Source organism: Chiloscyllium punctatum, chromosome 5 (genome assembly GCF_047496795.1).
Source record: "Chiloscyllium punctatum isolate Juve2018m chromosome 5, sChiPun1.3, whole genome shotgun sequence".
In the NCBI taxonomy this organism is placed as follows: Eukaryota; Metazoa; Chordata; class Chondrichthyes; order Orectolobiformes; family Hemiscylliidae; genus Chiloscyllium; species Chiloscyllium punctatum.
This window is the reverse complement of record NC_092743.1, coordinates 71,115,180-71,127,794: the sequence shown is the minus strand read 5'-3', so window position 1 is coordinate 71,127,794 and position 12,615 is coordinate 71,115,180. Positions and strand designations below refer to the sequence as shown.

At 37.2% G+C, this 12,615-nt stretch overlaps 1 protein-coding gene across 4 annotated transcripts in view; it reads right to left on the bottom strand.

Annotated features, from left to right (window-relative positions):
- Positions 1–12,412, bottom strand: part of rgs20 (regulator of G protein signaling 20) — a 278,451-nt gene extending 266,039 nt beyond the window's left edge. For all 4 annotated transcript variants that reach the window (XM_072570533.1, XM_072570534.1, XM_072570535.1 and 1 more), the window contains exon 1: positions 11,941–12,412. In XM_072570533.1, coding sequence (XP_072426634.1) covers positions 11,941–12,057 — 117 coding nt within the window. In that variant the 5' untranslated portion in view covers positions 12,058–12,412. The remainder of the gene's footprint in view (positions 1–11,940) is intronic.
- Between the last annotated feature and the right edge of the window lie 203 nt (positions 12,413–12,615).

Here is a 12,615-nt window from a genome sequence, read left to right as displayed (position 1 = left end):
TTTCTAAACCAATATGATCGTTGCCTAACTGGAGAGGATTTGCTCGTGGATCTAATAATAGGGAATGATCCAGAGCAGATAAGAGAAGTAGGAGGAGGGGAAAATCAAGACAATAGTGGTCATAATATAACACACCTTAAGATGTTAAAATAGAGGGACAAAAGTAAACCAAGGTTCCTAAGGACTTGACAGGGTAAATACTGAGGGGAGGTTTCCCTTTATGGCATAGTCCAGGACCAGAGGGCATAGTCTCAGAACTAAGGGGCACCAATTTAAGATTAAGATGAGGGGGATTTCTTTCAGATGATTGTGAACTATTTAAGCTGAGATAGATTCTTGGTCAGTCAAGGAATCAGGTTACAAGGAAAGGCTAGAAAAGTAGGTGTGAAGAAAGTCAGATCAGCCATGATCCTATTAAATGGCAGAATAGTCTCAATGGGCCAAATGGCCACTTTCTTATGGTCTTGGGTCTTATATTGTAGAGGAACTGATTTTTTTTGGTCTGAGGGTAAAATTTGAGAAAATAAAGTGGGCAACTATATTGGCAAACAATGATATAGCTCGGAAAGACCTCTAGTGGAAAATATCTGTAGAGATATTCAACAGAGCATTGGACACTAAAAGTAAAGAACAAATTACCAACTTGTGAGGTTACATAAACAAATACACAAGCAAAGAAACATCTGAAGGTTAGAAAAGAAGCATACATTAGGTTTATGGTCAGGAGAGAATATATGGTATACAAGAGATAAGGAGAGAAGTTAAAGCAAAATAATTGGGAAGGCAAAGAGAATCTATGACATTAAATTAAATTTTCAAGGAACTTAACACAAAATAGAAAAAATTGTTATAGGCGCATCAATTAAAAAAGGAAAGTTTAATCAAAACAAGCTTGTGAAGAATCAACAGATAATAATTTAAAGGAGAATATTAATAAAATTGAATAAATAACAAATTGACAAATGAAATACAGTTAAGAATAATGTAAAGTGGGACATTTTGATAGAAAGAATAGAGAGATCATTTATTATTTGTAAGGTGCAAGTCTAGATGAAGTAGAGGAACAAATGGACTTCAGAGTAAAAACACATCAGCCAATAAGATTTGTGTTGCAGATTAGCAAAGTCATAAAAAAAACAAACTATGTAGTAAGTTTTATTTCAAAATTATAGAATTGCAAATTAGTGAAACTCTGTCAAATCTTCATTTGGGCACAATTTGAGTACTATGTGGTCAACAGATGAATGAAAAAATAATCAGGATTTCTTCAGGTTTAAAGGAGCTTTTTCTGCAGTCACCGGTCCACAAACCAATCAGATTATTGTTGCAAAACTAAAGCGCCATTTGTATACAACCCTTTGTTGCCAGTTCATCTGCAACCATTGCTATAGCCCACAGAATGGACAATGAGGAGCTTTAAAATTATGCAGCAATCCTTGCAACCCAAGTTTTAAAAGATTTATTTTGTCATTTCACTGCACAATTAAAAGAAGCACAAAAAGAGATTTATCTCTACCCCTTGAAAGGCACTCTTGTGCATTTGTGAGCTGTTGCCTGTGAGATTCTGCAAATATCTCCAGCAGATCCATAGAAGGGTCAGTCAAAAATGTTGAGGAAAGTGGGTGAGTTTGAGAATCAATGGTAAGAATGATCAACAGGTCCAGCTGCTCGTGGACAGGAAGTGTCTACCCTTCTTGAAATGACTTTTCGAGCCATTTACTAGACTGCATCACTGACATGTCAAAGAAACCGATTCTTCTGCCTGGTAGATCTGGTGTATCAAGTGCAATTTCTTGTACTCACACTTTCATGCTATTCATCGGTCTGCTGGTCCATTCTCTCATTTAATTTTCCTTGCTGTCCATCTCTCTCCTGTGGAGCTTCAAGTCTGTAACCAGTAGGCTGCTGCTGTTTCTGGTTACCATGTTCATTTTCTGCAGTCCAATCTCAGCCAACCTAAGTAGCACTAAGACTGACCTAATAAATCAAGCCTCCAAAGTATGGATCAAGCCTTTAAAATATGGAAGAATGCCTTAACATGTAGAAAGTCACAGCTCAAGAACACACTTAACCACTTGCATGTAAATAAACAGTTGTGGATACTAAATATGCAGTGCCATATTTTCCTCAGATTGTCCTCTCTCTTTGCTTTCACGGCTGTCTTTTAGAAAATCAGGAGGTAGATTGCTAAATAAACTTCAAAATCTGTCCTACTATAGCTCTAACTGAGTTCTATACATGTGCTAACTAGTTGTTGATGCAAAAACCCAACAAGTATCAGGTTGAAGTTGTATTCCTGCCATCAATTTAGCCAGACTTAAGATCCCCATTCCTAAACTTATAGACCCCTCCATATTAAAGCTCCCCTCTTATTGTTCTGTAATAACAGTAGTGGCTCCATCTTTGTACTAAATTATGTCGAAGTGGCGTCCTTCCTCATCTGTAGGTAAGGATATTAGTGAGAGGGGGTTATATTGTTTTGCAGCTAGTTGATGTTCATGTATCCTGGTGGCTAGTTTTCTGCCTGTTTGTCCAATGTAGTGTTTGTTACAGTCCTTGCACAGTATTTTGTAAATGATATTAGTTTTGCTTGTTGTCTGTATAGGGTCTTTCAAGATCATTAGCTGTTGTTTTAGTGTGTTGATGGGTTTGTGGGCTACCATGATGACAAGGAGTCTGAGTAGTCTGGCAATCATTTCCAAGATGTCTTTGATGTAGGGGAGAGTGACTCTGTTTCTGGACGTGTTTTGTTTACTTGTTTGGGTTTGTTGCTGAGACATCTGCGGACTGTGTTCATTTGGTACCCGTTCTTTTTGAATACACTGTATAGGTGATTTTCCTCTGCTCTGTGTAGTTCCTCTGTGCTGCCCTGTGTGGTGGCTCATTGGAATAATGTTCTGATGCAGTTTCGTTTGTGAATGTTGGAGTGATTACTTCTGTAGTTCAATATTTGGTCCGCATGTGTTGTTTTCCTGTAGAGGTAAAAACAATGACTGCAGATGCTGGAAACCAGATTCTGGATTAGTGGTGCTGGAAGAGCACAGCAGTTCAGGCAGCGTCCAAGGAGCTTTGAAATCGACGTTTCGGGCAAAAGCCCTTCATCAGGAAAGGGCTGTAGATGCTGGTTTGAAGTTCCCCATTGGCCCTTTTGCTTTACTGTGACATCTAGGATTGGCTGTTTGTTGTTGGTTTCCTCCTCTTTAGTGAATTTTATGCCTGTAAGGGTATTACTGATGGTCTGGAAGTCGGTCTTATTTATTTCTCCAGAGTTCTGAAGTTTCTTGAGTAGGGGTGATTCGGTTCTCTAGTTGTGGGGTCGGGTCAGGGTTAGTGTTGTTAAGGGTTAGGGAGGACAAAATAAAGTGAAGGAAGAGGTTGCAGCCAGCAGTGACAGTGGTAGAGTTTGATCCTTGGTGAGAGGTAGGTATATAGTGGAGAGAGAGTATGAAATATCAGAGAGACAATGATGGGACTGATGCTGACAGAGTCATTTGACCTTCTGCTTGAATTGCTGGGCACTCCTTCAGATGGCTGAGACTGTTCTAATTCTGGTGGCAATCTTAGATCAGTCTGGTATGGTCTGTTTCATCGCCTCTATTGCTAACCCTGGGGGAAGTATAAGACCTAACAGGACCTCCAGATCCCAGCCTGCAAATGCCATGTCTGGGCAGATGTCAGGAACCATGCTGAGCAACTGTGGACTCAAAGAGCTTGTCCAGGTGCGCAATGGGTTTTTATATTTGGTTCGGGTGCAATGAATGTTGGCTAGTTGCAGAATATCCTGGCACAGGTGAGTTTTTCCAGATACAGTGCAAGGTAAGATGGGCCTGTAATTGTGATGGACAGCATAGGTGTAGGGTAGTTAGTTGAAGGACAAGTTTGGTAAAATACAGAGAGAGATCTTGCTAGGCCTTGCAGCAATAAAACCTCCAAAAAAACTTGATTCAACTTGCTTCTAGGTAAGGAAACATAAGGTTCAATCCTAAGAGCACCTATAAATATTTTTAAAAGGGAAAGATGTTACACAATAAGTATTTGTCCCATCAATGGTGATTCTGGGGAAACTAATGGTGGAAAGTAAGGAGATGGCACATTAATTCAACAAATACTTGCATTGATCTTCACTATACACAATATAAATATTCATAAACAGTCGTAAATCAGCAAATGGAAGGAAGGAAACAACTCAGGAAAATTCTTATCACCAGGAATATGACATTAAGTAAGCTATTGGAACTTTGAGCTGACAAATAGGAATACAAATATCAAACAAAGTCAGCATGGCTTTATGAAATCATGCTTGACAAGGGTCATGGAATTCTGCGATAAGGTAATAAGAAACTTAGACAATGAAGAAGCATTGAATGTATTCTCCAATAGGCTATTTAATAAGAGCCCGTTGTGTTGAAAGTAGTATATTAATATAGATGGAGGATTGACATAGTGTTGGGATAAAGCGGCATTTCCTGAATGGGAGCCCATAATTAGTGGAGTGTCTCAGCAATCCAGTGCTGGGGCCCCAATTATTTACAATATGTCTAATGACTTAGATGAAAAAAATGAATCCATGTAGCTAGGATTGTGCATGACAAAAATACAGAGAAGGTAAGTGGTGAGGATGACAAAGAGAGTCTGCATAGGAATATATTCAGATTAAGTGAATAGGCAAAATGTTGGCAGATGGGTAATGAGGAAAAATGTGAGGTTACACATTTTTGGAGGAAGGATAGAGGAGTGCATTCCTAATAACGTTACTAATAGGTATTTTACATTGTAAACTGATCTTCAGTGTTTCCCAGGGCCCTATGTGTTCATCATATATGCTCCTGTTTTGTTCATCCTGATTGAATTCCATTTGCCAAAGATCAGCCTATCTAACCAACCTGTCTATATCCTCCTATATTTGTCCTTCACATTATTTACTACTCCACCGATTTTTGTGTCATCCGCAAAATCAGCAAAGGTCACAATACTGATCCCTGTGGAAATCCACTGGATTTAGGTTTTGAGTCATAATACCCTCTGTTTCCACTGAGCTGCTTCTGGACTGATGGAACCAAATTTCCTTGGATACCAAGGGCTTTACCTTTGCTATTAGTCTCTCAAGCAGGATTATATCAAAAGCTTTGCTGACGTCCAGGTAGACTACATAGAACATAAACTATATTGCCCGCATCAACACACTTGGTCACTTCCTCAAACATTTTAATCAAGTTTATCATACATGACCTCTCCTTAATAAAATTATGCTGACTGTTCTTTCTTAACCCCTGCCTCCCCAAATACAGATTAATTCTGAAACTCAGAATTGTTTCCAAAAAACTCACCACCACTGAATTTATACTGACTAACCTATAGTCTTCTGGCTTATCCCTTGCTTCCTTCTTGAATAATGGTACTACATTGATTATTCCACAGCCTTAGGTAGGAATTTGGATTTTAGGTTCCAGAAAGATCAACTATGATCTAATTGGTAGAACAGAAATGAGGAGCTGAATGGCAGCGTCCTGCTTCTATGTTTGTACATTCATCAATGAATGATAGAGTCATAGACGTATACAGCATGGAAACGGACCCTTTGGTCCAACTTGTCCATGACAACCAGATATCTTAAACTAATCTAGTCCCATTTGTCAATTCCTCTAAATCCTTCCTATCCATATAACCATCCAGATGCCTTTTAAATGTTGTAATTGTATTAGTCTCCACCACTTCCTCTGGCATCTTATTCCATACATGCGTCACCCTTTGCATGACAAAGCTGCCCCTTAGGTCCCTTTTATATCTTTCCCCTCTCACTTTAAACCTATTCCTTTTGCTTGTGGACTTCCCACCCTAGGAAAGCACCTTGTCTATTTACCCTATCCATGCACCTCATGATTTTAGATTAGATTAGAGATTGCTTACAGTGTGGAAAAAGGCCCTTCGGCCCAACAAGTCCACACCAACCCTCCGAAGAGCAACCCACCCAGACCCATTTCCCCTACATTTACCCCTTTACCTAACACTATGGGCAATTTAGCATGGCCAATTCACCTAACCTGCACATTTTTTGGACTGTGGGAGGAAACTGGAGCAGACATGGGGAGCATGTGCAAACTCCACACAGACAGTTGCCTGAGGTACGAATTGAACCTGTCGGCCTCTGACGTTCCAGGAAAAACAGCCCCAGCTTATTCAACCTCTCCCTATAGCTCAAACCCTCCAACCCTGGTAACATCCTTGTAAATCTTTTCTGAACCCTTTCAAATTTCACAACATTCTTCCAATAGGAGGGAGACCAGAACTGCATGAAATATTCCAAAAGTGGCCTAACCAATGTCCTCTACTGCTGCAACATAACCGCTCAATTTCTCTTCTCAATTCTCTAACCAATAAAGGAAAGCATACCAAGCACCTTCTTCACTATCCTACCTACCTGCGACTCCACTTTCAAGGAACTATGAACCTGCACTCCATGGTCTCTTTGTTCAGCAATGCTCCCCAGGACCTAACCATTCAGTGTATAAGTCCTGCCCTGACTTACCTTTGCAAAATGCAACACCTCACATTTATCTATATTAAACTTCATCTACCATTCCTTAGCCCACTGACTCATCTGATCAAGATCCTGTTGTAATCTGAGGTAACCTTCTTTGTGTCCGCTACATCTCCAATTTTGGTGTCATCTGCAAACTTACGAACTATACCTCCAATGTTCCCATTCAAATATATTATGATAAATTTAAGAAATTATAATTCTGAAATATATCAAAGAATGTTTTTAATTGAAGAAAATTATGTATGTTCTGAAACACTGTCCAGTTGGACTGATTGACTTGACATTTTATATGTTTGTTTATGAATATGACTTTACCTGGAAATTGAACCATAAAATCAATCCAGAGAGGTAGTGCAGTGTGTCATTTGTACCCAAATTGCCGATTCCACTGAGAGTGGAACTTTCTGGATTTCTAGTCAATTATTATAATAAGTATAATACTTTAAACTACTGTATAATTGAACTCTCTGCTGTGCTAATTTAACTTTATTTCACATTAACATTTGATCATCACTTGTTAATTTACTTCTTTGTTCGACAATATTTATATTTTTTGGTATTTGCTAAGGAAATGATCATCAAAGATTGTAACATAAACTTCAATTCTTGTCATGTTTGTTCCTGTCATTAAAGTTGAGCTTTTCACAATATCCCATTTATAAAAACTTGCCAACAAGTTAATTGCATTACCAGATCACAATTAAATAAATGGACAAACATTTTAACTTAGATATTTTTGCGTCATTGAAGCAGAGGAGATAACCCTTAAAAAGAAAACTTAAGCAGGCTAGGCCTGTGTCTTCTGGAGGGTAAAACAGAAAGCAGCAGTTTGTCTGCAATACTTAGAATCTTAAGAAGCAGTGACAGGATAATATGCACTTTTGCATTGCTCACTGGGAAATTCCATACAAATCCAGAGTGGATTTCTGGAATGAGCCATTTTCAAGAGGTTCAGGGCCACTACAATTTTCAAAGCCATTGAGATTGGATGGTCTCACAATTCTTGGAGGTGCAGATATTTGTCCAACACTTGTCATGTGCAGCAAGCAATCATCTGGCACACCTTGAGGCTTATTCTACATTAAGTGTTAGTTGGAGGCAGCTGTAGCAATCCATGAAGACTTTATTTTTGGACAATGCTTCTTGTTGATGGTGTCCTTAGTTTCTTACATTTTACACATCTGCAGGTTTGTCTGCATCCTGTGCCTGCTATTACTGGAGATTTAGCATCAGCTGTAAGATGGCCAGAAGAAAAGCAACATTCTTTTGTATCATTGTACTATCAGTTTCAGAAAAAAATCTGAATACAGTTCATTGGTGGAAAATCTGCAGCATGTTGCCTTTGCTAAGCCTTCAACCTACTTTTTTTCTCCCCTGGCTTCTTCCCCAACCAGAAGAGGTAACACTCAATATATGAAGAACGAATTGTCAAGATAGCATAGTAGTTTAAGGCACAAAACTCAAAGATTTCATTCCTTGCCTTGCAGAAGCCTGGTGAATTCTGGTCCATTAGTAGGAGTATGGGTTCAAATTACGTCCTAAAATGTCTGAATTATGTTGACTAAGAATGTCTAGAAAGAACAGATGGGATAAATTGGAGTTGAAAATTCAACTTAAAGGCCACAACACTGTAATGGTTACTGAAACCTGGTGAGGGCTACATGCCATCAAGATCAAGTTATAATATTTACAGGAAGGATAGGATGAAGATAAAAGATGAAAAAATGGTTTTGATAGTTAAGAATGAAGTTACTTCAATGATAAGAAAGGGTATAATAAGAGGTAAACAGACCGTGGAGAGTTGATGAGTTAAATCAAGAAATAGAAAAGGACTTATCTTTGTCATTAATGTTAAGTGTAAGCCCTCTCAGCAGTGAAGAGGCAGAGTGCATAAATACAGGGATTAGGGCATAAATGCATCTGATCTTAAAGGGGAATTTTAACTTCTGCATTGATTGAGATAAGCTGATGAGCTTATATGAAAAAGGGTCAACTGATTAGAGCAGTGAAGAGATAATGAATTCAGGCTGGTTTAGGCAGCAGCTGGGTTTCAAAGAAAAAGCTTGGAGAATGAGGCAATGCCAGAGGTGAGGAACAAAATGGTGTGCTGATTAACCCCAAGCCGACAAGAGTGTATATTGTATTACTGAGGTATGAATCAGAATTCTTCTCCTTCTGATGACAAAGAATAACATTTTGAAGATGTTTTGTCACCACTTTTGTGTTGTCTTTCGCACTACTAGTTAGGCTATTGAAGACCTGGTATAACTAGAGAGAGCTTATATAGTTTAAGCTAAGCCTCATCTACAATTGAAATTTGCTTTGAGGTCCTACAACATATCCAGTTATGACAAAATACAACATCTAGGGAATGAAGGTGTTAATGGAACAGCAGCGGTTGCCTCCCATTTTCAATTTCTGCCTGCCCAGATTTTAGGTGCAAAATCAATTGCCATCAGTTAAATTCTTCTCCCAGCATTTGTGAAATTTTTTTTTGTTGTAATATGCAAAATAATTTCTCAAGAGTACATTTTCCAAATACCAGGTGTGATGTAGCACTTTAAACATCTCCTCATTAACTGTCTTTTCATCTGTATATAGCATAGTGCTACTCTGCTGTATTCAAGCTAGTCAACAATGATTAATAGATTAATTTCAGGTTTGTAGCAATGTAATCATTAATTTGGTATCAGCATTTATAGTTCCAATACTCAGTCACACACAGGATTTAACAATGATCAGATGTGTGACTAGAAAATAAGAACATAAGAAATAAGAGCAGAGTAGGTGTTAAGTGTCAAAAGAAAATCCTCAATCTATGCAAATACATTCACCCCAATACCCTGAGCTCATAACTTGTGCAATGACCTTTTATGCAGCTAGAAATTATTGCAGCATGTGAGCATGGTAATGTAAAATACCTATTAGTAATGTTATTAGGAATGCACTTACAGATGGGATTCAAACAATACCTGCTGTGGCCCTTGGCTCGAAATGAGTAATTGGTTTGTAAATGTTATTAATTTTCCTTAGATTGCTTGGGTCCAATGTTTCCTCTCTTGAGGTAAAATTGGCTAAATGGATGTAATTCACACTAGTTCACATAATTAAGAGATCAATTTCTATTAATAAGATATTTTTTATTCATTCATGGGATGAGGATGTCATTGGTTAGGCCAACATTTATTGCCCATCCCGAATTGGCCAGAGGGCAGTTAAGAATCAACCACAATGCTGTGTGTCTTTTTGTTGAAGCTATCTTAAAAATTGGCAGAATAAAATAATTACTGTTGAAATAAAGATTATTCAATGATTTCAATCATCTATGGCCTCACTTAATAGGCATTTATTTGAAAGGTTTACTAATGCAACTGTAAAGGAACAATTATTTCAAGAATAGCTGAGCATTCGTAAACAAAGGCACTTTTAGTGACCTGGTCCATGAAGATATTGAGTTGCAAAGAGTACATTTGAGTTCAAATTTATTTCTTGAGGGGTGTAGTGGTGTGGATCTGAAGCGGAACTATTGAAATACTTGGAATAAAAGTGAGGCAGGATTAACACATAAGTACTGGAACTTGCATCCTCTTCACTGACACCAACTATGTTAATGCAAAGATGATGATGAAAATTTATCGGTGGGATGTTTAAATTGCATTCAAATAACTGCCAAGTATCATTTAGAAACAAGAATAGTAATGTGAAAATTTATAAAACAACAAGAAGTTATATTGTTATTATATAACAAAATCACATGACATATACATACGTGAAGGAATGCCATGATTTGCAAAATATACAGCAACTATAATGTACATTCAAATGTAGGAAGGATTACTTCAATCACACAGTACTGTAAACAAAATATACTGAAGGAAGGAATTCCAATGGACTAATCATCTAAATCCATGATGCTCTTACATTAAAAGCAAAATTAATACATATTATCCCACAAGTGAATAAAAAAATGTATACAACATAATGTGGATCAAATAATGGACTCTGTCAAGGCATACAAGCAGTAAAAATGAATTTATTCAGTAGGATACTCGAAAGATTTCAGTGCTTAATTTTCTCAGTGATAAATATTGGATTATGGCCAGGAACTCAGTGAAATTGCTGATGAATTTCTAATGAATGTTTTAAATTGCAACTTAAATCATGTGCTGTTTGTTTATCAAATAGAGAAACACAGAAATTAAATGGTGGATAAAAATATAATAACTTTGTAGATGCTCCTTGCATGAGCACCCTGCCTTGCTGCCAACACTTCAGGACCATCAATTACCAAACCATGAAGACGCAGATTGTTATGTTATAATGCACTTTCCTTCAACACAAATTTGCTGTAACATGTTTGATGAGTTGGGGATGCTGTTTCTATCACGTAAACCTTTAAAACATGTGTTGGCTGTATTGCGAATACACTGCCAACACTTTAAGCATTGTTTCTAAAGTGGGATTTTTTTATAATGTGGGGTTGCACAAGAACGCAACCACCATGTTACAGAAGAACTGACTGTCAACTTCAATATCTACAGCCTTTAACATAACCAAAATGTTGTGTTTTGTAAGGCTTGTTTGCAGACAATCATATCCTTGATTTCTCTAATACTGTTAATATTATATTATTCCACTATTGTGGAAAGTCAACTTATTTGGATGCAGATAGGATCAATGGACAATTTCCAATATTGAGACTACATTATCATCTCCATAATATTTCATCTGGTGACTGTACAGAACACACATATTTCTGCTGCTGTAATATAATCACTAGCACCACGATCTGAAGTTTTAACCTCATAAATATTTTCAAATTCTTTCACTGTTGTGATATACCATCATTAGGTTTATTAATGTCAAGTATGATCTGAAGTAAAAGCTTCACTTTACTGTTATCTTCCTCAAATGTCTAAATATGTATAGATTTTCATTATCAACCATAAGAAGGCTTGAACAAATGAACAGTTCTATTTACTCAAGTTCATGAAATCAGTCAGGATAACAAAGAATGCTCAGAGTTGAACTAAACCCAGGCAAACATTGTTAGATTTTTCTATCCACATTACACTACACCTTCCTAACTTTACTGTTGAAAGAAAATTATGACACTAAATAGTCACCAGACCACTAACATCTCCTTACCAGGCCACAGTTCACTATAGCTCACTGAGTATGTTCTCCTTTTTCTGGTAAATATACACATATGTTCTTCTCAAAGAAGTTTGAGAATGGTCAACATAAAATATTGCGTGGATTGGTAATTTTATTGGGTTCAAATAAAATTGACTATATAGCTATGTCAAAAAAAAATTATCATATACAAATCACGTAAATGTTATTGACTGATAGCATCTCACCGCTGGATTATTTAAGTGGTCTTACTCAATATTTACCTTAAGTAGCTGTAGTCCTTCATTTCTCTGCTCATTTTCGATTTGGATGATTTCTGTTGCTTGGCAACCTTCAGCATAGTGTCGAGCTCTGCATCGAGTGAAGAATCTTCTCCACATTGGGGAAAGTTAGAGGTATTCCTGGTCTCCAGGTAATATTTTGATTGATAAGAGGATACTTATTTATACAATACTTTAACATTAATTTTCATTTGTAGATAGCTGTTTATATATTCTTTACTCTGTGGGAAAGTTCATATCTGTCAAAGCTGACTCTACATAACCTGTTTATAGTTGAAGTGGCAAAATAGGATTATCCACAATCAAAGAAATTGTGTCTAACCAAAGCACATTAGAATAGCTGACAGATTATCTACAATTTTGTACAGCTCTTTAAATGTGGAGACGAATAAAATAATAAACCACAGTCCACCATCTGAATCTATACACTTCAGCTTTTGTAAGCTGTCTTCATATCTAGTCACAGTTTAAACAGTAAAATGATGCAGTTGTAATCTGCTTATCAATGGCTGTTCTCCATTTCTGCACTGTAATGCCTTGTGTTAGTATTAGCACATTGTAAAGAACAGATGGCCTTGTCTAAGTGATAATCCTTTGAGTAGAATTGACGGTATTCAGCTTAACTAAATAAGCATGAGTAGTCTGCACATGGCGTGT